The 25,653-nt window shown below is 40.5% G+C and overlaps 1 protein-coding gene across 2 annotated transcripts in view; it reads left to right on the top strand.

Moving 5' to 3' along the window:
* Window positions 1-25,653, top strand: part of ROR1 (receptor tyrosine kinase like orphan receptor 1) — a 407,220-nt gene that overhangs the window by 227,765 nt on the left and 153,802 nt on the right. Inside the window, exon 2 of one of the 2 annotated variants that reach the window (XM_016919825.4) lies at window positions 7,191-7,262. The exons of the other annotated variant lie outside the window; for it this stretch is intronic. Coding sequence (XP_016775314.1) covers window positions 7,191-7,262 — 72 coding nt within the window. The remainder of the gene's footprint in view (window positions 1-7,190; window positions 7,263-25,653) is intronic. 2 annotated transcript variants of the gene reach the window in all.

Here is a 25,653-nt window from a genome sequence, read left to right as displayed (position 1 = left end):
AGGGACCAGTTCAACCTTTTTTTTTTTTTTTTTTTTGAGACGGAGTCTCGCTCTGTCACCAGGCTGGAGTGCAGTGGCAGTCTTGGCTCGCTGCAACCTCTGACTCCCTGGTTCAAGGGATTCTCCTGCCTCAGCCTCCCGAGTAGCTGGGATTACAGGCATGTGCCACCACGCCCAGCTAATTTTTGTATTTTTAGTAGAGACGGGGTTTCACCATGTTGGCCAGGATGATCTCGATCTCCTGACCTTGTGATCCCAGCCTCCTAAAGTGCTGGGATTACAGGCGTGAGCCATTGCGCCCAGCCTGGTTTGAGCTTTTTCATCCGAGTTCTTACACATAGAAAGTGCTAATACATATGCATATATAATGAATGAATAAGTCAATCTCTATAGTTCCGTGGAAGAGAGCCCAAGTATGATAGTTTTAAAGTAATATAGTTTTCAAGAATACAGTCTATTTTTATTCACTTTAAAGATGTGTGTCATTGTGGTGCTTTTTGTAGCATAGTTTCTTTAAATACAAGAACTGCATGTGGTCTATAGGTTGAATTTAATAGATTTTAAAAAAGGAACAGCATCTCCAAAGAGGAAAAAAAAAGGCATTTAAGTGTGATTCAAGAAGTATTTCCTCTCCTCACCTTGTGGTGTGCCATCCTTTGGGGATTTTAGAATTGGTGAAACAAACATTGATCGTTGAGGAGCTTGGCCTCTGGTATTGGTTCTCCAGCTATGTACTGCAGAGCTTAGAGTTCCACAGGGGACCTCTGGGGCTGAAGGGGGTTTAAGCCAGGGAGCAAGTGGTTATGTCTCTCAGCTCCTTCCCCCATCCCCCATGTGGCACAGTTGAAGATGCTCTGGCTTTGCCCTCAGTCTTCCTGGATTTGATGATGATCCCCCTCCCTACCCCGACAAGCTGATTGGGCAGCTGCCTTCATTCTGCCTCAGGTTCATCAATCATAAAATGAAGATAATAAAGGTACCTACCTTATAGACTGTTGACGGTTGAGAAGATCTCTGAGCACAAGCAGAGTCTTTTGGACTTTGACAAAACTAGGCACCTTTTCCTTCCTTTTTTTTCTTTTTCTTTTTTTTCCTGCAGATCTCACCATATAACAATACAAATAATAGCACAAATTTTGATATATTATGAATTTTTCTTCAACAAAGTAATGGATTCATCACATATATAAGAATTATGCTGATTACAATGTAATTACATGGTTAAAAAGTGATTTCGTACTGCAATATAGGTAGTGTGACTGGGTAATTGAGCAGGGGTTTAAAGTTGCAGGATTGTGCCGTCTTCTTTCTTTGTGACTATATTGATAACTTCATTTAGAGATTGCATCAGAAATCCAAATTTGAGGTCACTGAGGACTAGAAGATCCTTGTAGACATTGAACATAGTACTTTCCAGTCCTGACTATCCCATATAGGATGAAGAAAACTCCAAATTTTCTCTCTCCTCAGTAAGTCAGCTGAGTCCCTACTGTGGAGAGGCCCCCTCCTTCAGGACCCCAGATATGGGGCAATTGTGAGCCTAGGGCTAGAGCATGGCTCAGGTTGACTGACCTCCTTGCGCTACTGGGGAATGTAGCCTGCCTGTCCTTTTAAGTTACAGCAGACTCTTACTTTTCCAAACAGGCGCCTTTGGTTGAGGTGATTTACCTGGCTATGGGCTTCTCCATTGAGGCACTAGGGAGAGGAAAGAAACAGGGCTAAAAGCCTTCACCAAACAACATCTTAAGTAACACTGAAAACCAACAGTCTCAAAGCCATCAGCATCTTTGACTGTTTTCCCGCCACCCTCCAAATGATCACAAGTGGAGGCCTTCTTTTACCATAGGAAGAAAGTGTGCCCCTTCTATGTGACTGACCCTGGCTGCTTGGAAATTCCTTGAGTGTCTCTCAAAGCTCGGCCTCTGAGAATACATACCACGTCTTATGGCTATACACAGCAGAACATGCAGCTCAGTGAGAAGTCAGCATGTATTTCCTTTTGAGCCACCTCTAAAGTCTGGCTCTATCTTAGAACTTCTGTGATTTTGGCGAAGCCACTTTCCTACCAGGGGCCTCACTTGCTTCGTCTGAAAAATGAAGAGATTGTATGACATAATGTTTTAAACAATTGTTTAAAACATTGGGGCATTTTCCACAGTACCTGTAAACACAACAATATATAAAATAGATAAAAGTAGAGTTGTTCCTTTTGAAGGAGGGTCTAGAGCCTGTACTCTTGTCCTCTGGAACCCCAAATCCTCTTATGTTCCTCTATAAATAGCTCCAAAAAATCCCATGGATCCAAAGAATATAATTGGATAAATATGTCCTGGGCCTCGAGGGCCCACCCAGTTATAACATTCTAGGACTCAGTGAGCGGTCAAGAAAGGCAGTGGGGTAGCCACTTGCTTCTCTTGCATTCAGCCTTTGCAGCTACTGGGCTGGCCGCTGGTCTTGTGAGTATGCGCATGCCTGTGTAACCTCACGCATCACTGAATCAGGGATACAGGATGTGGCATGGCTGGGATCTTCTTGGAAGGGCCTCCACATCCTGTGAATGTTGGGTCTTTACCTGCCAACTGCTGAGATGAACCAGTAATCCTTTCGGAGAGCACAGGCTTTTATCAATGAGGAGGATTCAAGCCTTACTTTTTCCTTCCTTCCAAATAACATTCCCACTGTTGAGGCTTAAATACCAAAACCTTATGGTTTGCAGAATCAGTGCCAAAAAGTTAATCCTCCGAGAAACTGCAAAGATAATAGCCCCTATTGATCAAATCGGGAGGAGAATAGCTTTTGAGGTTTGCCCTCCTAAAAGAGGTCGAGAAAGATAAGGGTTGGAGTTTTCTAAAACATGCTTGGTTTGCTCAAATTGGATAAAACCATATAAAAACACTTATGTTCTTAGAGAAGTGGTGACCAATTCAGGAAAACCTCACAAAATGAAAAGACTGGCTTGGATTAGTGAGGCATGTGAAATGCAGTGTCTTTCTAAGAGCATGGTAAATGTGTTATTTCAAATACAGACAGTGACTTAGTAGCTAACCAAGTACATCCATGCAGAGGATGGCCACTGTCTGCCTTACTAGACAAAGGAGAGGTATGAAAGCCCTTGAGTCTCTATGCTGGACACTGTACAGGAGTCTTTTGGTCCATTATTTAATCATTACCTCAGTCCTTTGCTGCTCCCATTTTATGGATGAGAAAATAGAAGTTAAATGATGTTCAGTAACTTTCTCATGATCACAAAATTAATAAGTGTCAGACAGTAGTGTTAAAATCTGGTGTGTATTTCCATTAAATATTCTACTGTCTTCTAAATGGCACATACACATTTGCTATTACCATAATGCTTTTGGTGAAGAGAGGCTGCCAGGCTGGTGGTAAATATACCTGGAAATGTCTCATGCTTTTGCCAACGGTGAGGCAAATAGGAATCCATCAGTGGAGATCCTACAGGGTCAAAACTTGTGGCCGTGTCTCTCTCTGAAGCCACTGGTGGCCATGGAATCGATGGAGTTCAGCTGAGATGTGCTTGATTTTCCTCACTTAAACTTTAGTTTTCCTTTCAGTGAAGAAAAAAAGCTTATTAAACATCACTTTGTGAGGGGAGATTATTAATATTCAACTTTCTACATAAAATAATCAGCCTTTATTTTAAAAAAATATGGCCTTGGAAGATATTATTTTTCAGGGAAGTTATTCATATTTTAAAATATTTTGTCTGTTTTTATTATCATTTTATCTGAGAAGCTGAACACGTGGTTATCTAAAGGAATGGATCTTGAAGCTGAGAACAAAATTTCCCAGAATCAGCACAATCACTTAATGAGCTTGCGAATTGAAATTATCTTTGCTACAGCCCAAGAACTGAGTGGTAATTAGTGTCCAGGGACACGTGGGGAACAATTTCACTGTTAGCAGTGCCAAGAATCTATTCATTTGTCATTGGTCCCAAATTATATTCAATCAGCAATTCAACTCAGCTTGGAAAAACCAAGTGACATATAGCTAACTGTCTATAAAATTAACACTGTAAAATGAAACTATATTTCTGGCTGTGAGCAGCAGTAAGATGAAGCTATGAAAATATTGCATGTAAATGCTGTCAAGGTTCATCTTAATCCCACCACTTTCCAACCTATGCTTCCTTCCCTGAAATGCCGCCTTGGCTGCCAACCTTCTATTCCCAAGCTCCCTGAAGCCTGGGTGTTGGAGTGTTTGATGAGCCTTTTCATAGGTGAACCGCAGCAGTCCATACTACTGAAAACAAGGGCTGTCATTATTGAAAGAGCCAAAGTGGGTGGCAGCAGCATGGGGCTCAGACTGGAGTTGGGGTTGGAGTCATTCATATGTGGAGGGCCCTGAAATGTAGACAATTAGCTCTTCTGGGGAAAGCACCTGCAGGAAATACCCATTCCCCAAACAAGGGGTTGATAACAGAAGCACTGCTTTCCACTGTGGCTTTGTAGTAAGCATTTCTCCTACTTGGGTAAAATTTTCTTTTTGTTTTCATATTTTGGAATTAAGATCCCTGCCATACTGCCTATCTGACATCTGGTCCCCTTGAAAGAGTCTATGCTATTTTTGGCTCAGGACGTTGGAGGAAACCAGGGCCACTGTAGGTGGGGAGGGTATGTGTGGTTCATCTACTTCTTTCCCACCTGCTTCTAGGACTAGGAAAGAGGTAAGCCAAGGAGGTCTGCACAAACCAAACAATCCTTTTGTCTCTGCTGTGGCAGGGAGATAAACTAGAAGTATACCTTTGCAAGGTCTCAGTGAGTCAACATCCTGTTCTTGTTCAAGCTTAGTCAGTGACGATGACATGTGGCCATTTGGCAGACAGTCACCATCAGTAAATATGGAAATACAAAAAATGTGCTTATCTCTGTGAAAAGGTGAGGCCAGAGGTAAGGTGGGAAAAAAAAGCCAGGTTTTACAGGCTTGAGTACTGGTCAGCATGGGCTGCCAGAAGGTGTGGAGTGCTAGAGTCAAAGAGACCTGGGTTTGAATTGCAATTCTTCCACTTAATAAAGTTCATCCTGCATTCTATCTCAGATCAATTTTTAGTGGCTACCTAGAGCACTGTGCTTAAAGGACTCTACGACAGATCCCAGGCTTAACAGGCAAACAGAGCCATAATTGATTAAAGATGCCTACACTGGATTGAAGTAGGAGGGACTGACAACTTGTATGCCTCATAGCTAGTGACCCTGGGTCCTCTGAGGTCCTGTCCAGCCCTAATATTCTCTAGTAATGTTCTGAGTGTGTGTGTGTGTCTGTGTGTGTAGACATAGCCTAAGGGGAGGTTAATATAACCCCATTACAATATATTAGTAGCGTGGCTTAAATTTTCAAAAAACAAGAACAACAACAAACATTATTTGTATGTTACAGTCTATTATTAAAGAGTTTTAACAGCCTGTAAGTACTTCTAACAGTCCATAAGTACTTCATAGTGTATTATGTCCTTTAGATTATTGATTTGTATGTTTGCTTTGATTCATGATGGCTTTGAAAATTATCTTTTAAGTTATTTACCACAAATGACTCTCTATATTCAAATACTTAGCTTTCATTTGTCTTGACCTAAAATTCCAATGTAGAGAAACGAATTTCTCTATTCACAGAAATGGTAACAATTCCAAATACGACCAGTGAAATTAGTTACAGGAGCAATGTTGTTCTTCCATAGGAAGGCTATTAAATTTATTAGTCCAAGACTGGTCTTTCAACAAGAAAAGGAGTTTATGTTTGATTATGTGTGGTCATTTCTGCAGATTTGTTTTCTTGTTAATGTAGTATTTTAGGGGCGAGGTGTATTTTGCCCTTGTTCTTTTTTTTTTTTTTTTTTTTTTGCAATTTCCATTTTTATTTTAGATTCAGAGGGTACATGTACAGGCTTGTTGTGAGAGTATATTGCATGATCCTGAGGTTTGGGCTTCCATTGATCCCATCACCCAGATAGTGAACATACTACCCAATAGGTAGTTTTTCAACCCTTGCCCCACTCCCTCTATCCTTTTGTAATTCCAGTGTCTATTGCTCCTATCCATGGTACCTATGATTTTACTCCCACTTATAAGTGAGAACACATGATATTTGGTTTTCTGCTTCTCTGTTAATTCACTTAGGCTAATGGCCTCCATCTGCATCCATGTTGCTACAAAGGACATGATTTCATTATTTTTATGGCTACATAGTATTCCATGGTATATATGTACCACATTCTCTTTATCCAGTCCTCTGTTGATGGGCACCTAGGTTGATTCCATGTCTTCGCTATTATGAATAGTGCTGTGATGAACATATGATGCAGGTGTCTTTTTGGTAGAATAATTTATTTTCTTTGGGGTATATACCTTGTAATGTGATTGCTGGGTTGAATGGTAGGTCTATTTTTAGCTCTTTGAGAAATCTCCAAACTGTTTTCCACAGTGGCGGAACTAATTTACATTCCCCCAACAGTGTATTAGCATTCCCTTTTCTCTGCATCCTTGCCAGCATCTGTTATTTTTTGACTTTTTTTGTTTTTTTTGAGATGGAGTCTCGCTATGTCAGCCAGGCTGGATTTCAATGGCACCATTTCGGCTCACTGCAACCTCCGCCTCCCGGGTTCAAGCGATTCTCCTGCCTCAGCCTCCTGAGTAGCTGGGATTACAGGTGCATGCCACCAGGCAGGGCTAATTTTTATATTTTTAGTAGAGACGGGGTTTCATCATGTTGGTCAGGCTGGTCTCGAACTCCTGACCTTGTGATCCACCTGCCTCGGCCTCCCAAAGTGCTGGTATTACAGGTGTGAGCCACTGTGCCCAGCATGACTTTTTAATGATAGCCATTCTGACTAGTATGAGATGGCATCTCATTGTGGTTTTGATTTGCATTTCTCTGGTGGTAAGTGATGTTGAGAGGGTTAATGTAATATTTTACATTTTAATTTTCAAGCCAGTGTTTTGAAGTAAAAATCTTCAAATCTGGCCAATAGATTGTTCATTTCGATGGCATCTAAAATGCAGGCGCCTCTACTGGCATCTAGAGCCACCATTCCAGTCTAATAAGCTATGGGATTGCCGTGGTCTCTCTCCAAAGGCAGGCCCTTTGGAAATCTCCTCTAATGCTTCTAACAGCCTATAAGTTACTATATTTAATATTGCCCTTGTCTTTCTCCCTTCCCTTCTTTTTCTTTTCAGAAACAGAGCTGTCAGTCAGTGCTGAATTAGTGCCTACCTCATCATGGAACATCTCAAGTGAACTCAACAAAGGTACACAGTGGGGGCACACAGGGGAGGCGAGGAAAGAGGCGTGGAACTGTTTTTAATCCTGGCATGACCTTCTTTGAAATCAACTGTTTTTCAGATCACTGCAAGGAGGTGGGGGCCAAAATAAATCCCCAGCTTACTTTGTGATCATTTAACACTGAATTACTTGGGATTCTATTATTTCTGGAGAGTTTCTTTCCCCCCCTCGTTCCTTTTTCTTCTTCCTCTAAAATGTTCCACATGGTAAAAATGCTTCAAGATGTGAAATAGGGTCATTTCTGACCTTTCTGACACTACATCTAGTGGATCTTATTTAGGGGATTTGATTCAGCCCAAGCCAGGATTCATCAGAGCTGTTTGCTCGGTGACCTTTCACGATGAGCATTTGATGTGTTTGCAGGGTTCAGGACCGAGTATCTGGAATGTTTGTAATTGCCTGTGCATAAGGATGGCAGCTTCCTTTGTGCACGTGGGGAACAGGTTTCTGCTAGGAGATTGTTGTTTAGCATTAATTAAGCCCCGCCATATGTTAAGCATTGGGTATTTTATAAAGACCCTATGTCCTGGAGTGGTACATCAGGACACATTCAAAACCTCTGCAGTCTGGCTCAATCTACCTTTCTAGCCTTAGTTATCTTTATTCCCTTTTATGCATTTCCAGCCAAATTTCGATTTCTTCTTATACATCCTGTGCTTTTCTGCCTCTCTGCTCTCATCTTTTCACCTGGATTGCCTTCTCTTCTTTGCCAATACTCATTCTCCCCCTTTTGCAAGGCAACAAATTACTTCTCCTTCAAGACCAAGCATAAAATTTACATTATCCAGTCTTGTCTAATCCCTCCAGCTGGAAGTGGCCTTTCCCTCTTTGAAACTCCCATAGCTCTCTTCTCTGTTCTTCTCTTCACATTTTCTATATGATGTTATGGTGATTTATATACTTATCTCACCCTTAAGCTTAGAAGTTCCTTGTAGGAGGGTTTCTATCTTACTTTTTTTTTTTTTTTTTTTTGGTCTCCATCACAAAATCTAGCACAAACTCTTATTTGTAGGAAATTCTCAATAAATGTGTATGGAATGATGAGTCACATCTTACCTGGTGAGAAGCCATAGCCATACATATTTGTGTGCAAATACATTCAGCAAACTTACTGAGTTTCTACTTTAGTTCAGGCATGATTCAAGGTTCTGAGATTACAGTGGTAAAGGGAGCTCAAAAGTCATTGTCATAAATGGTCTTTTATGATTAGCTCTCTATTGTCTACTGACATAGTTTGGTTGTGTCCCCACCCAAATCTCATCTTGAATTGTAGTTCCCATAATCCCTACGTGTTGTGAGAGGGACCAGGTGGAGATAATTGAATCATGAGGGTGGTTTCCCCCATCCTGTTCTCATAATAATGAGTTAGTTCTCATGAGATCTGATGGTTTTATAAGGGGCTTCCTCCTTCGCTGGGCACTCATTCTCTCCCCTGCCGCCCTGTGAAGAGGTGCCTTCTGCCATGATTGTAACTTTCCTGAGACCTCCCCAGCCATGTAGAACTGTGAGTCAATTAAACCTCTTTCCTTTATAAATTACCCAGTCTTGGGCAGTTCTTTATAGCAGCATGAGAACAAACTAATACATCCACTAATACATTCACTGTAAGTTGTATTTCCTCTCTGAGAAGAGATAAGTTTATTTTATAAAACAGCAATGGGTGAAGTTATTTTGCTGGTTATACTTTACTAGGCACTTTAGGATGGTGGAATGAAGTGAGATGTCTTTTCACCTTAAATCAAAGGACATTTAGAATATTTTTTCTATTGCCAAATTTGACCTGACATTATTTTTCTATTAAATATTAAATCAGGCACTCCATGTTACTCCTCTCCACCTCCAGCATCAACCACAATGCCTAGAAAGCAGATTTTCAACAAATATTTATAGAATATGTTTAATGGAAAAGAAGAAATAAAAGACCCTGAACATTAACTTAGTACCCGCTCTGTGCCAGGCACTGTGCTGGGTGCTTTTTTGTGAACTTATTCTGCAAGTTCCTTATGGTGCCAACAGAAAAATTATATCATTGCACACTGCATGTTATTGATCAGATTCCAGTTATGGCAATAGAAAAGCATCAATGTGTGCTAAGAAAGGCAGCAGAGCCAGCAGTCTAGAACCCAGCCTGCCAGACTTGGAATTTCTACCAGACCAGCACTGTAATTAGTAGTAGTTGCCCATTAAGAAAGTAGTGGTGTCAATAGTATGAACCTGCTGGCTGAAGGGAAGGATAAAGGCAGGCCCCAGACTCCTTTATTTGTTCAACACAGACTTCCAGAGAGTATGGATGGCTTTCTGGAGGTACGAGGATGCTTGGCATCATCTTTCTCTAGAAGGTAATTAGTGTATATTCTTTAATTTCCATTTTGAATGAGAGAGGAAGATCATTTGTTGATCAAAACCTTATCGATTCCTACTCTGGTCTAGGAACTCTATGAAAATTAGGATATAAAGATAAACCAGGCAAAGGCCCCTGTCCTCCATGAACTCAGATACTATTTGGAAAGACTGATAGCTAAATGCATAATCAAAGCCTTCTGGTCAATTTGGTAGATTGAGCTTTCAAGAGACACTTCTTCCAATCACAGAGAGATACTAGTGAAATATACACTGAAGAAAATAATCCATTGCCAAGCTGGTACACAAAGAGGTGAAATCCCTAGGTTCCAGAAATGAAGAACAAGTTCAATACTAGTACAATGATCTTTGAGGAGGAATTAAGCAAAAGAGTCCATGATAATTTGAAAACTATGGGTACTCCCTAGGGCCTAGAGTTTTGGTATCCCATGAGGATAAGAGTTGGAGCCACAGGAAACAAACTCCCTGCGTTAGGATATGAATGAAGAATGACTGGCCTGAGTATGAAATAAGGAAAATTCTGCTGAGGATGTGATACAGAAATCTATGAAGCACCTTGGGCCATTGGGATCACCCAGGAGAAATCAAAACCTCAGCCTGTACTACATGTGGGAGTGGGGTTGAGGTTCTTCTCAGGTATTGCACAAGCCAGAAACCAAGATGGTAACATAAAAACTTGGCCTGGAATTGATTAAACTAGGAGACACTGACAGCAGCAAACCTAAAACCAGCTCTTAAAAATGTCTCAACATCCTCATGCATGAAGGTTTTCCACCAAAGACAAAATTTTAAAAATGAAAACCACAAAACAACAATGGCAAACTCCTGCTGATGTTGAGCTTACTTTAAAAAATTATAATGCATACAAGAGAGGGGAAGAAAGCCACCATTAGTAAGGGTTAGCAGACAAAACACATGGAAAAGTTCATACCTTAGAAACTAAACACAGTGGACCAATTTGAGAGAGTATATATGTTTAAAACGTTTCATGGTGAAAAAGTAGAAACCATGGGGCAAATGCAAGATAATATGACAAAAAAGGCATATTTCAAAATAACTAAATCAAAATTATATAATTGAAGAATAGAGCTATGGAAATTAGAAGTTTATCAAATGGTCTTAAAGTGATACGCTCAGGTCAAGAATAGTAGTGATCTGGGAGATAGATTTGAGATAATACAGTGGTTTAGAAAATGGACTTGAGCCAGGGTGACTGACTAGGTTTGAATCTTGACTCCACTATGCATTTCCTGTGTGACTTTTAGCAAGCCTCTCAACCTATCTGCTTTGGTCTTCTCATTTGTAAGATGAGGTAAGAAAAGCACCTACTGCATAGGGCTGTTGTGAAAATTCACCTGGCCAGCAAATCTGATAAACTCATTGGAGAGTAAGAAGTGATAGCTGTTTTGGGTTAATATGGTTATTACTTTGGGCTTGATATTAAAATATCATGGGTACTTCAACAGTCTGGTAAGGCAGGCATATTTTAGGGTCGGGGTAGACATCTTAGATTCTGATAAATCATCCCTTTCTGGCCTTCCACACTTTAGTGTTCATTCATACAAGTGACATACTTCTTAGCTTGGCAACACAAGATTCTCCATGGTCTTACCCCTACTGACTCTTCTTATCTTACCTCCTGTCCCCATACTCAATATTCAATTTATTTCAATAATCTGCCTCCGATTCCCTAAACATACCATTCTCTTTCCAGCCTCTATACCTTTGTTCATGCAGCTTCCTCTGACTGGGTTTGTTCTTCACTTGGCTAACTCCTCTTTTACTTAAGCACACCTTGAACATTCCCTCCTTCCCCATTTCCCCACAGTGCCCCTAATGGACATACTTCTGAATAACACAGGTGGTATTCCTTCCTTGTTGGAACCTCCTGGAGGAAGAGACAGATGATTAACAAATCCTTCCATCAACCCCTTTGACCATGACATCAACAGTGCTCCAAATTATGGGGTACCGTATTAGCCTATGTCTATCTTGATCGGAATCCTTACCTCGGTGTATTGAAATTATCTATTTCGTGCCTGCCTCTTTAAAGTCAGGGTTTGCCTTATCTATTGTCTAACACCATGCAGTAGGTAACATGCAGTAGGAAACATGGCATTAAATTATTTGGGTTCAAATCCCAGTTATGGTGTGTAAATGCCTACCAGGCGTGAGGCACCTGCTAAGCAGGTTGCACGCATCATTTGAATTCACACCACCCTTTGCAATAGAACAGATAGGCAACAGAGGCTCATTTGGGCTAAAGGATTTGATGGAGGGGAAGTGCCAGGATTCCCACCAAGGCCTCAGGGCCAGGTCCAAGGACCATGTCCGTTGTGACAACTGAGTGCATTCATATCCCCTCCTTTTGTGGGGCAAGTTCCCTCACGTGGAGAAGCAGTAAAATACAATCCATCTCTTGGTGGGCTTTAATGCCTTCCTCTTCACCCAGCTGCTCTGTTCCACCTGTCAGTCCCACTGCAGCTCCCCAGCCACACTCAGGTCCCAGTGTTCTGTTAAATGAGTCCAGTCACTGGCATTAACCAGTTACCTGTCTATCCTTTCCAACAGGAAATGAAATTTAAAAGAGACAAGGCCACCCTGGAAGAACCGCTGAAAGCTACTATTGATGGGTCAAGGGGGTAATTTCTGAAACAACTGCTTCAGAACCAAATACTGCCTAAAATAAATGTATCTACAGGGGCTCAACCTCAGCTTCCCCATAAGAGTGTTGGGGTGGGTGTGATAAGGGCCTATTTCCCCTTCTACCATACTCAGTCACAAGAGGTTTCAGAGGTTCTCTATAGAAAGCCAAATGTTTCTTTTGGAGAAGGGGCTGGAAATTGCTCCCATAGGCAGCAGAAATGGAGGGAACCTACTACTTAAAAAAAAAAAAAATACTGAGGCCTGTTTCCAACTGCAAATAGTTCTCTGTGCTGACAGACTATATATATATATATATATATATATATATATATATACACATTTTGTCCTAGTTTGCCTTTTCAAATGGCTTTCTTTACCAGGTTGGAGCTTTAGCAGGGAAGTGTGCAGTGTGGGTCTTATAAACATGGGCTCTAAAGTTACTATGACTCTGAGCTTCCTTTTGCTCACCTTTGGATGGAGATATATGTATCTGTTACTGTATTAATCCATTTTCATGCTACAGATAAAGACATACCCGAGACTGGGAAGAAAAAGAGGTTTAATGGACTTACATTCCCACATGGCTGAGGAGGCCTCACAATCATAGGAGAAGGCAAGGAGGAACAAGTCAAGTCCTACATGGATGGTGGCAGGCAAAGAGAGAGCTTGTGCAGAGAAACTCCTGTTTTTAAAACCATCAGATCTCATGAAACTCATTCACTATCACGTGAACAACACAAGAAAGACCTGCCCCCATAATTCGATCAGCTCCCACCAGGTTCCTCCCACGTCACATAGGAATTGTGGGAGACACAATTCAAGATGAGATTTGGGTTAAGACACTCAAACCATATCAATTACCTAAGGTGGTTTTCCTAGCCAACTAGCATGTCTGTGGGATTCATGCCCATGTTGTGATAGGATAGCTGCTTGCTCGGTCACAACGGACAGATACATCCTAGACTCAGCCCCCTGGCCTGCCTCTTCCCTCGAAGCTTCACCATCAAGGCCTATGACCAGGTTCTCTAGCTCAGGAGTGGTTGCTCCCTCTTGTCCCCACTCTGTTACTTGATTTGTCCTTGGCACATGGTCTATTTAAATGGTATTGCCTGGCCTATAGCTTAGAGCTTGATGCTTAGCTAGTCAGAATGGGGTGACTGAGTCATTTTCTTGTGCTTTAATTGTATATATTTGGAGCTATGGGTTGAAGGTGGTATTGTAAGGATAGACTGGATCTTGCCTTGGCTCTTGGCACGTGGCAAGCTGATGAACAGTCTTCCTAGGACTGGGGTGTCTGAGAGCTTATCCATCCTTGAGTTCCATCTTCAAAACTGGTAGCTGGTTGGGGTTGTAAGCAACATCTTTCTAATATTGATAACATCATTTTCTTTAAAGGTTGTCACCTTGCCATTATCAACTACTAAAACACTTAGAGCCTCTCTAACCTCATATGGAAAATAGAGGAGTGATATGTACTTGAAAGGGCTGGTGTATGAATTAAATAAAATATAAATCTCATCACAGTCTCTAGCATATATAGGTGCTCACTACTGGTAGTTCTCTTGACCACCCCCTCCCCACCAACTCCCTTCTGTTTCCCAAGGGGAGGGCAGCATGATTTGAGGAAACAGCACTTTAACAAGGAATCTAGGTTCTAGTTCCAGCTCAGCTCCATCACCAGGTCAATGACCTATTTAAGCTCTGGGCCTTGGGGTTTTCACCTGTTGAAAGGGAGGCATCAATCCTTGTTCTGGCTGCATTACCCATTTTGAGACTCCAATGCTGCGTGAACCTGTATAGTAGCCACTACCCACCTGTGTCTATTGAGAATGTGAAATGTGGACAGTCCAAAGTGAGGGAGGGGTAGCATCAGTGTAAAACACACTGGATCTCAAGGCCTTAATATAAAAAAGAAAATATCTTACTAATAATTTTTACATTGATTACATGTTGAAATGATATTTTCATATATTGAATTAGTAAAATGCATTAAAATTAATTTATAGTACCTGATCCCTTTTAATGTGGCTAGCAGACAGTTTAAAATTACACTTCTCACTTACATTTGTGGTTCACAGTTTATTTCTGTTAGATAATGCTGCTCTCAGGAAACAATGCTGGAACCTTAGGTAAATGTAACCTGTTTCCTCCTTGCAGCAAAAGGAAATGCTCTCATATCCATTCCAGCTTTAAAATTCTAGGAACTACTTTTTATAAAAAGAAATGTTTCTAAACACTGATTTTGTTTGTGTGTGTTTATATAATGCTTTATGTACCCTAGAACTTAAAATATAATATATATATATATAAAGATTTTATGTGTAAGGGATTATCATTACTGATTATAGTCTGATCATTATTATAACTAGATTACAAATTGACCACTAATATGATTAGAGACAAGCAATATCTGGAGTAATTTCTCATCTGTGGAGAAAAATATTGTGGGTTAAAAGCCGAAAAACACATAGGGATTATTATTATTTTTTCTTTTGAGACAAGATCTTATTCTGTCGCCCAGGCTGGAGTCCAGTGATGTGATCATGGCTCATTGCAGCCTCCATCTCTCAGTCTCAAGCGATCCTCCCACTTCAGCCTCCCAAGTCACTGGGACCACAGGTGCACCATATCCAGCTAATTTTTGTATTTAGAGACGGGGTCTCACCATGTTTCCCAGGCTTGTCTTGAACTTTTAGGCTCAAGCAATCTGCCCCCTCGGCCCCCCAAAGTGCTGGGATTACAAGCATGAGCCACCACACTCAGCCAGGAACACATTCCTGATAGGAGAGCAGGGATTTGGATATATGCAGGGAGCTTCTTGCCTGCTGTATATCTCCTGTATCCCTTTGCTGGCAACCAGCTCTTATTCCCTTTGCTTACACCCAGCATAGAAGCATGCAACATGAAAATCAGTTCCCTTTAACCAAGCATCTCTCTCTCTCTAAGACCGGTATTAATCCTCTTTGACAAGTCTATTCACTTTAGGGAAAGGCATTGGCAAGATGAGGGATATGGAATTCTATCCAGAAACAGAGGGAAAATGACCCTTTATGGTCCATCTTGATTCTTCAAAACCTGCTCAAAGGGGAGAGATTTGCCATCAGCCCCCCTGCCATCCAGCCATCAATGGAGCAGAAAGGGTCTTCCTCACCATGTAGGGGTCTTTCCAGCCGGTTATTCCAGCTCTTGGCACCCAAGCCCTCCCATCATTCCTCATCTCCCCATCTGTGCTGTTAGGGGGGCATTCAGCCTAGAGGAACGAGGCCCTGTGGGTGCTCTGCAGATGGCTGTGTGAGCAGCATAGAACCCCACCTCCATCCTCCCAGCAACCGCTGCCCCAGCCCAGGCAGGTGAGCAACTGAGCAAGCTTGGAAGTGTTGTGCTCCTGTTTTTACCATTTAGAATGAGGAGAGAGCTTATCTACCTTATATCTTGAGTCTCTGATTCCTTACTCCCTTGGTACTATTTTCAGTAATTACTGGCTAAGACGAGGCACATTTCTGGACTCATAAATAATAAGGCAGTCACAGAGAAAGAGTGTCTGGCTTTTTCCCAGGCTGTTTTTTCCTTGCCTGTGTGTCTTTTAGTTTGGATTTAAGCCTATCTCCTCCTGTTGCACCCACTTCAAAAATGGCTTTACAGTTTGGCCTCAAGGTACTTCCAGAAACCTATGGACTGGGGTCCTGCTCACAGGGATCATGGAAGTCTTTCCTAGCCCTGGGCCCACAGCTTTGGTTAACCTTATCTAAAGACTTGCTGGGACTTTCGGACTTAAAAGGTCTGTTGGCTAAAGGGAGGGGAAACAGAGATTATACAAAGTGCTTTACCATGGGGCTCCTCCCTCAGTTTCCTGCTTCTCCTTCTCCACCTTTGCTTGTTGTGCTCTAAAACACAACATCCTATTTCAAGCATCTGTGCAAACCTTACTATTTGCTCTGATGAGAACACCCTCCCCCAACCTTTTGTCATTGTTAAAGACCCAGCTCACTCTTCACCACTTCCAAGAAGACTTCCCTGACTCCACCTTCTCCCACTGATGATCACACCTTGTTCCTCCCCATGCCAGGTGATGCTTGTTTGCATGTATGTTCTTCCTCTTCTTCTCCCCATTCTTCTTCTTTCCTCATGCAAGAAATTTTATTGAAGATCTTCGTCATTTCAAGCAAGGCCCTCATGTGTCTCCCATTCAAAGAGAGGTTGACCAGGAAAAGCAGTATGGAGAGGGCTTTGAGAGAGAAAAGAACAGCGTGTCAAGCTGTGAACTTCTTGAGATCAGAAGTCATGTCTTCTTTATGCATCCTTATCTCTCCAACATCTAGTGCAGTTGTTTGAATAAAGAGAGAAATGAATGAGTGGTGAAAATCAGAATACGGGAGCCGAAAGTTACTTTAGAGTAGCTGTCCTCAAGCTTTGGTGGGTGTTAGAATCACTTGGAGAGACCCGGGTTCGTTGAATCAGGCTAGACCCTATTCCCCTCCATTGTTACCATCTTCCAGGTGACTCTGATGCCCACTAAAGTTTGAGGACCAGTGATAGAGCAGTAATTCTTAACCTCAGCTGTAATTGGTATCACCTGGGGAATTTTAAAATTTACTAATGCCTGGGTCTGTTCTCCTCCTCCCCTCATTCTTATTTTATTGGTCTGGTGTATAGCCTGTGATTTGAGAGGTTTTAAAAGGTCTCCAGGTGATTCTAGTGTGCAACAAAGTTTGAGAATCACTGCTTTAGAGTTCTTCTAGGCTAACCTGCCTTGTAGTTTGACTCTTCATGATATTCTAACAAGTGATTAATACAAGTATAGGTGCTTGGCACTTTGTCAATTTCTGTCCCCAATTTTCTGAGGTAATGTAAACAAGACCTGGGCTTGGAGTGAGAAGTCCTTGGTTTATATTTAAGCTCTGTGGCTAACTCCAGATTCTTGAATATTAAGATCTGGATTTTTTCCCCCATCTGTAAAATGGGGAGAATATCAGCCTTCAAGTGTTGTTGTAAGTACAGAATGTAATGACATATGTGAGACGGCTAAGCACAAGCCCCAGAACTCATAAAATAAATACAGAGAAGGGTAGATTGATAGTGATATTGATATATTTTTAAAATATCTGAATGTGTTGGCATAACTCCATCACTTGTTCCTTATGGACATCGGGAGTAACACCTCCCTTTCTCATGAAATAATACCAATTATTAATAGCTACCATCTATCGAGGGCTTATGATATGCCAAGAACCATGTTAAGTGATTTACATGGATTGTCACATTTAATCCTCATAAAAATTCTGAGATACTGTGACAGATTTACAGATGAAAAACTGAGCCTTAGGGAAAAGTCGTATTTTGAATAGTGACATCCTGCCTGCAAAAGATGTGTCCATGTCCTAAACTCTGGAACCTGTGAATTTTTCTTTATTTGGAAAAGGGGTTTTGCACATGTAATTAAATTAAGGATCTTGAGATGAGATTATCCGTCATTATCCCCAGAAGCCTAAATGCCTACAAGTGTCCTTATAAGACAGAGACAGAGGGAGTTTTTAGATGGACCCACAGAGGAGGAAGCAATGTGAAAATGAAAGCAGAGATCACGTGATGCAGCCACAAGCTCAAGAATGCCAGGGCCCTCAGAAACTAAGAGACAAGGAATGAATTCCACTCCAGGGCCACCAGAAAGAGTGTGGCTCTGCTGGATTTTGTACTTCTAGCCTCCAGAAATGTGAAAGAATAAATTGCTGATGCTTTAAGCCACTAAGTTTGTGATAATTTGTTAAAGTAACATCAGGAAACTAAGAGAGATTTAAGCAACTTGCCCTACGTCACAAAGCAGTGAACCCAGAATTCAAACCCATGTTCTTAATCCATATATTATATTGCCTTTAAGCTGAATTGAACTTTGTAATAAAATGTCTTAGGTTCATTTATTCAACAAATGTTTATTCAGTGCCTACCATGGACGAGGCCTGTACTGGCTGAAGATACAAAAATGAAAAAGGCAGAAACATTCTTCCCTTTGGATACTCTACAATTTAGTGGAAGAGAAAAACTTTAGACAAGGTTTTTCACATACACAGAAATACTGAAAATCATTTAATTCCAGCAGTGATAGGTGCTGCAAAGGAGATGAATGAAAAAATAAGACTTATCCTGGAATATAGGATCAGATCCATCCTAGGTAGGCCCAGCTAATGGCTGAGGTAGAGGTCAGCTCTTCATTCCCTCTGGCCTGTTTACTGAGGGTTTGAGGGCTTACAGCTCCACTTTAGCCTTCCTGAGCTTGCAGAAGTTGGTCCACAAACAGATTATTTGGGGATAAAGACCCACAAAAGAAGAAAGGCAGTAAAGAATTCAGCAGACAGCGAGCTCTGCAACCCGTTGCAGACATTATTATGAGGCAGTGGAGTGTGTGAAAACTTCTTTTAGACAAATTTTGAAAATGTTGTGTTCCTGTAGCAAGCAAGATTTCCTGTAGGGTCATGAGAAGCTCACTAATCATCTCTTTAGTTCCAAGCTATATTACTTCAGGGAAGTTTCTGTCAAGGCTTCATGCTTAAGTATCTCTTTGTCTGGGTTTATTCTGTCAAATGCTTATTTGCTTAAAAAAAAAAAAAGCCCCAAGCCTTAGCTGATCTAGCAGCTTAGGAAGTTCAAATCCCCGCATACCTCAGAGGCCTCCTAGCCTCTGCCCTAATTGCTGCAAATAACTCATGATTTCATTATCTGTGGGCCCAAAGTCAGAGCAGACGAACTCTGGCCGTTGGACTATGGTTGTATAGAATTAAAACTGACCTACAAGATTTTTCTATCCATGGTCTTTACTTGTCTTCTGAACTCAGAGACCTGAATTCTTCCCAAAGATCCTTCCTAGGACTCTAATTTCAACCCCAATGTCCTCAATAGTTACATTCACTTATACATTCAACAGGTATTTATGGAGTACCAGTCATGTGGCAGGCACTGTGCTGATACAGAGGTGAAAATACAAAATTCCTGTCTCATGAACCTCACTTTCTGGTGGAGTTAGCAAATCCCTGTGTGGGAAGTACTATTATACCTGACACTTCCTGAGCACCATTTAATGTGCCATAAAAACTCTGCAAGGTAGATACTATTATGTCCATTTCACAGGCAGGAAAACAAGTTCAAGGTAAAGTGACGCAGCTAGTAAATGGCAGAGCCAGAATTCAAATCCAGGCTTTCCTGGCTACCAAGTCCATGTTCTCAGTGATTATTTATTTCTAAAATAATAATCTGTGTGTATAGGGAGGAAAGAAGGAACAGGCTTAGAAGGCTTTTTGCTGGTAGGATATCCTTTCTGGAAGGGGATATTCTTGATTACCCTTAGGTGGTTTTTCTTATTTGTCTTTTTTCTTTGATTTTCATACTTTCTTTAATAAATATCCTATACTCTTATAGTCAGATAAAAAATAAGTAGAAGACATAAAAATTGTAAAACTCATATATACCCCCAAAGAATTGAAAACAGGTATTCAAACAAATGCAGGTACGCACATATTCATAGCTGTATTACTCACAATAGCCAAAAGATGGAAGCAGCCTAAATGTCCATCAGTGGGATGACTGGTAAACAAAGAGTGGTACAGACATACAATGGAATATTATTTGGCCATAAAAAGGAATGAAGTTCTGATACATGCCATAACATGGATAAATCTCAAAAACACTATGCTGAGTGAAAGAAGCCAGACCTAAAAGGTCACGTGTATGATTTCATTCATGTGAAATATTCAGAAGAGGTAAATGCATAGAGGCAGGAGTTGAATTGGTTGCCAGGGGCTGGCTAGAGTGGGAAAAGGGAGCAATTGCTTTATAGGTACACACTTTCCTTTTGGGCTGCCAGATCTGTTTTCCAATTAGATAGAAATGGTGGTTGTACAACATTGTCAGTATACTAAATGCCACTAAACTGTTCACTTTTAAACAGTTAATTTTATGTTAAGTGACTTTTGCCAAAATAAAACAAAAATAAGAAAACTCTAAATAAACAAAACAGTCACAATTAAGAGCTTTGGTCTTGCTATTCTTCTGTACTGCCAGGTCTCTGAGGGCTACAAAAAGGAATTTAACATTGCAACGCTAACTGTTTTTGCTTAGTGCTAGAGCCCCATTTCCCCATAAGAGCCCTGGCATGTCCACTAATAAGGTGACCCCAGGCCATTCACTAAACCTCTCTGGACTTCTATGTCCTCAGTTGTCACACAAGGGTAAAAATGTCCACACGAAGTCATTCCCAGATCCTAATATGATAATGTTGTGCTTCGTAAAATGTAAATTGACTTGAATTTATGTTTCTTTATTTTTACATCAAGAAACAGTAGGTGATCTGAAATTATCTCTGCTTACCAAGCATCTGTGTTAAAAGAACTGTGAGCATAAGGGGTGAAATCTTGGTAAAGTGTCTATTTAGAGGCCATGCTTTCTGCTGATGTTGACATTGCTGTTTTTTGTTTGTGGGGGTTTTGTTTTTGTTTTTACTTTATAATAACATTTATTTATGTAAAAAGGAATGTTTGGGCTGGGGCTAGGAGAAATGTTGAGGTAATGGAAAACTCTAACAATGCGATCATCTATTGAAGACACGAGCTCAGGGAAAGCCTTTCTACTGGTGACAGGCATTTTTCTGCTAAGGATTCCCAATAGGAATCAAATACTGCTGAAGATAGTAGAATCAGACTTTTGTGCTGGATCGCAGGTGAACCCTGGGTAGACCTTGAGATACTGCCCTTGCAATGGTGCTGAGTAACAGAAGGATGCTAGCATCCTGCATCGAGTCAGAGGAGCTCACTGTAGCCCCTCCCTCCAGTCCACCCAGACTAGCTAGACAGTGCCTTCTTAGCTCTCAGCAGCCCTCATCCTGCTGAGAGAGGAATTTGGAGACCCGGGGAAACCTTGAAAGACCACCTCAGAATCCAGCTAAACAGCTTGGGTCCTCTTTCCCAGGGTCAGTTGAGGCAGGAGACTAATAGCAGGAAGAGAGATGGCTCCCAGCTGTTCAGCTCTTTTAAGGTAAGGTGGGCCTGATGTGTCACCTGTACCGTTTATTGCCCTTATCCTTAAATCATTTTCTTCCCTTAAAAACAAAACAAAACAAAACAAAAAACTAGCTCTTGCAATATCTAAACATATTTATTTATTGTAGAAAATCTAGAAAGTAAAATGAAGCCAAAATTATGTTACTGCTAACAGATACTCTTAGTCGTTTTAATGCATATATTTTTACAGATATATTTACTGAAATGGAATCATATTGAGCCATTCTCTTTTGTAAACAACATTTGTCCCTTAGAAACAAATTCGCAAACATCTTTCTGTGTCATTAAATATTTTTAACATCATTTTTATTGGCCATATTAAATGTTGATATGGTTTGGCTCTGTGTCCCCACCCAAATCTTATCTTGAATTGTAATCCAAATTGTAATCCCCACGTGTCAAGGGAGGGACATGGTAGGAGGTGATTGGATCATGGGCGCGGTTTTCCCCATGCTGTTCTTGTGATAGTGAGTGAGTTCTAATGAGATGTGTTGGTTTAAAAGTGTGTGGCAGTTCCTCTCTCTTTCTCTCCTGTCACCTTGTAAAGAAAGTGCTTGCTTCTCCTTCACCTTCTGCCATGATTCTAAGTTTCCTGAGGTTTCCCCGGCCATGTGGAACTGTGAGTCAATTAAATCTCTTTTCTTTATAAATTATCCAGTATCAGGTAATTCTTTATAGCAGTGTGAAAATGGACTAATACAAATGGGGGCTGGGCGCAGTGGCTCATGCCTGTAATCCCAGCACTTTGAGAGGCTGAGGCAAATGGATCACCTAAGGTCAGGATTTCGAGACCAACCTGGCCAACATGGTGAAACTCTTTCTGTACTAAAAATACAAAAATTAGTAGAGCATGGTGGCGTGCACCTGTAATCCCAGCTACTTGGGAGGCTGAGGCAGGAGAATCACTGGAACCTGGGAGACGGAGATTGCAGTGAGCCGAGATTGCACCACTGCACTCCAGCCTGGGAGACAGAGTGAGACTCCATCTCAAAAAACAAAAACAAAAACAAAAACAAAAAACAAAAAAACAAAAACAAATGTGTTCCATTGTAGAGGTATTCAGTAATTTACTGAACCTATTATCACCTATTGTTGAAAAGTTAGAATTATTCTAGCTTTGTGTTATAAATAGTAGGGTGATGAAAAATGCCTTAAAGGGCCCAGGACAGTACCTGGCCTCATGGAGGTACCTACTACACAGTGTTCTCTTCAATCTCTCTGCATATTTACATCCCTAGCAACAGTGCAGGAGAATGTCCTATTCTACTACTTACCTTCACTCAAACTGAGTATTGTCATTTTCTTGGTTGTTGTCAATTTTAAAAGCAAAAAAATGGTATGTCATTGTTATTTTAAATTCCATTTCTTTGATAACTAAGGTTGAATTTTTTATGTTTAGTAGCCAGTTTATCTCTAACATATTAATTTCTTTTTCTCATTCTACTATTAAGATACTTATCTTTTGTTTGAAATCTGCATTTTTTCTAGTTTAACTTTTAATTTTGTTTGCATGTATATTTTAACATGGAAAAATTTTATTTTTATGAAATTGAATCTATCAATCTTTGACTTTGGTGTCATGCTTAGAAAAGCCTTCCATTCTCCAAGATGATCAAAACAGTCACTTATATTTTCTTTAAGGTGTTATAAGTAATCACTTCCTTTTCAGTCTGAATCAAATTGAGCAATATTTCCACCCCTAGGAAGGGCAGCAGATTAGTCTGGTGCCAGAGACAACTTTTCTCCACAACCTAGACTCAGGGAATCTCCAAGTTGAATGACCTCTAGAAGTCGTATAATGTGAGCTCCTGGCTGATACGTGATTCCCGTCTTCCAGAAGCCTGATAAGTGGTGGTTCCTCGCTTCTGTACTACTGGTGGGAGTATAAACTAGTACAACCACTATGGAAAAAACAGCATGGAGATTCCTTAAAAAACTAAAAATAGAACTACCATTTGATCCAGCAATCCCATTACCCAGAGGAAAAGAAGTCATTATACAAAAAGGATACTTACACACACATGTTTATAGCAGCACAATTTGCTATTGCAAAAAATGTGGTATCAGTCCAAATGCCCATCAATCAATGAGTGGATAAAGAAATTATGAGATATATATATATGTATATATACACACACATATACACACACATATGTACATATATATACACACACACATATACACATATATATATATGATAGAATACTTCTCAGCCATAAAAAGGAATGAATTAATGACATTTGAAGCAACCTGGATGGAAATGGGGACTGTTATTCAAAGTGAAGTAACACAGGAATGGAAAACTAAACCTTGTATGTTCTCACTCATAAGTGGGAGCTAAGCTATGAGGATGCAAAGGCATAAGAATGATACAATGGACTCTGGAGACTTGGGGGAAAGGGTGGGAGGTGGGTGAGGGATAAAAGACTACTAATTGGGTTCAATGTTTACTGCTTAGGTGATGGGTGCACCAAAATATCCCAAATCACCACTAAAGCACTTACTCATGTAACCAAATACCACCTGTTCCCCCAAAAGGTATGGAAATAATTTTTTTAAGTGGCGTTTCCTTCTAGCTCAACACTTTCTTAAGTGACATTACACAAGAATAACCTATTCTTCTTTTTGAGAAACTCTAAAATTAGGTAGGCCTTTCTTATGTTGAGCCAACTTGTCTTCATTCTCACTCTTCTGTGTTTTATTCCCTCTTCTGCTCAGAAAGTGGCTGGGGGCTGTTCTCTGGACTTTGCAGTAGGATTGGCCTGAGTTTCTAATCTTATACTCGGTAGCTGTATGGCTTTGGGTAAATTACTTGATCACTTTGAGCTATAGTTTTATCATCTATAAAATGGGGGTTCAAAAATTATTATTATTACACATTCTAACTTTGAGACAGACAAAGCTAAATGCTGGAGCAAGTGGGCATCAATGCTATTTTATTTAGCAGTTATGTGTGGTCATTTTAGACTTGATTATGACTCAAGTTTTCCTTTAGTTCTATGCTTCTAAACTGTGTATGCTGTATTCAAAGCAGTATCTTGTAGCATAATTTATGCTTAATAAAGAAAGCCAAAATATATCTGTACTAGTCCATTTTCATGCTGCTATAAAGAACTGCCCTGGGCTGGGTAATTTATAAAGAAAGGAGGTTTAATTGACTCACGGTTCCACATGGCTGCGGAGGCCTCAGAAAATTTACAATCATGGCTGAAGGGGAAGCAGGCATGTCTTACATGGCGGCATGTGAGAGAGAGTGTGTGAACGGGAAACTGTCAAACACTTATAAAACCATCAGATCTCATGAGAACTCCTTCATTATCAGAAGAACAGCATGGGGAACCTCTCCCGTGATCCAATCACCTGCCACTGGGTCCCTCCCTCAACACATGGGGATTATGGGGATTACAATTCCAGATGACATTTGGGTGGGGACCCCAACCATATCAATATCTCTAGATAAAATTGTAAATACTTTGAAAAGAAGCAAGAAGGATCAAAATCAGTGTCATAATATATTAATACCAACAATCTGTTATGAAACTTATTGTTACATAGATGTGTCCTCATTAGTTCCAGTGCTGCTTTGAACTTTGGATAAAATGACAAATAGCCTTCCAGACCTTGTCTGTTTTTAGGTAGAGGACCTGGTATATGGACACCTAAACCTCATGAGGTTGATTTGAGAATTACAGGAGATCATGCAGAGCTCTGATAGTGCATTTTCATTATGATGTTATTGCCCACAGAATCTCTTCTTTCTCTGACTAAAGTTTCCATTCATTTCATTATCCCCTTCCTAGCTCGTTTTCCAGATCCTTCCCTCATAAAAGGTGGGCTCCTGGAGTGAGCACAGAATACTTTGTGCTGCCACTTCATTTTGCACTTTTTTTCTGCTAATTCATTTTATGCTTTTATTTCTCAACCTAAATTATCTGCTGCTCCGTAACATCAACTTATTAACTTATTGTTGACTTTTAATCAATAGCAATTAACTAAATCTCCTGTGAGTTTCTTGCAGTTTTTACCATTCACTTGCATCTCCCTTTTCTCATACTCATTGTTTAATTCTCATCTCTCATTGTATAATCGGTGTTTTGTGTCCCAGCACTCACTAGAAGCTATTCCTATTATATTTCAACATGTTAGATTTGTCATATTATTTGATGCTATCATTTTGCATGCTCATAACATCCCAACTTCGTGTATGATATTAATTTCGTTCTTTTTCTTTTTTTTTTTTTGAAAGAGTCTCACTCTGTTGCCAGGCTGGAGTGCAGTGGCTTGATCTCAGCTCACTGCAATCTCT

Source organism: Pan troglodytes, chromosome 1 (genome assembly GCF_028858775.2).
Source record: "Pan troglodytes isolate AG18354 chromosome 1, NHGRI_mPanTro3-v2.0_pri, whole genome shotgun sequence".
Taxonomy (NCBI): domain Eukaryota; kingdom Metazoa; phylum Chordata; class Mammalia; order Primates; family Hominidae; genus Pan; species Pan troglodytes.
The sequence above is the reverse complement of the archived record's forward strand: the minus strand, read 5'-3'. Positions and strand labels throughout refer to the sequence as shown.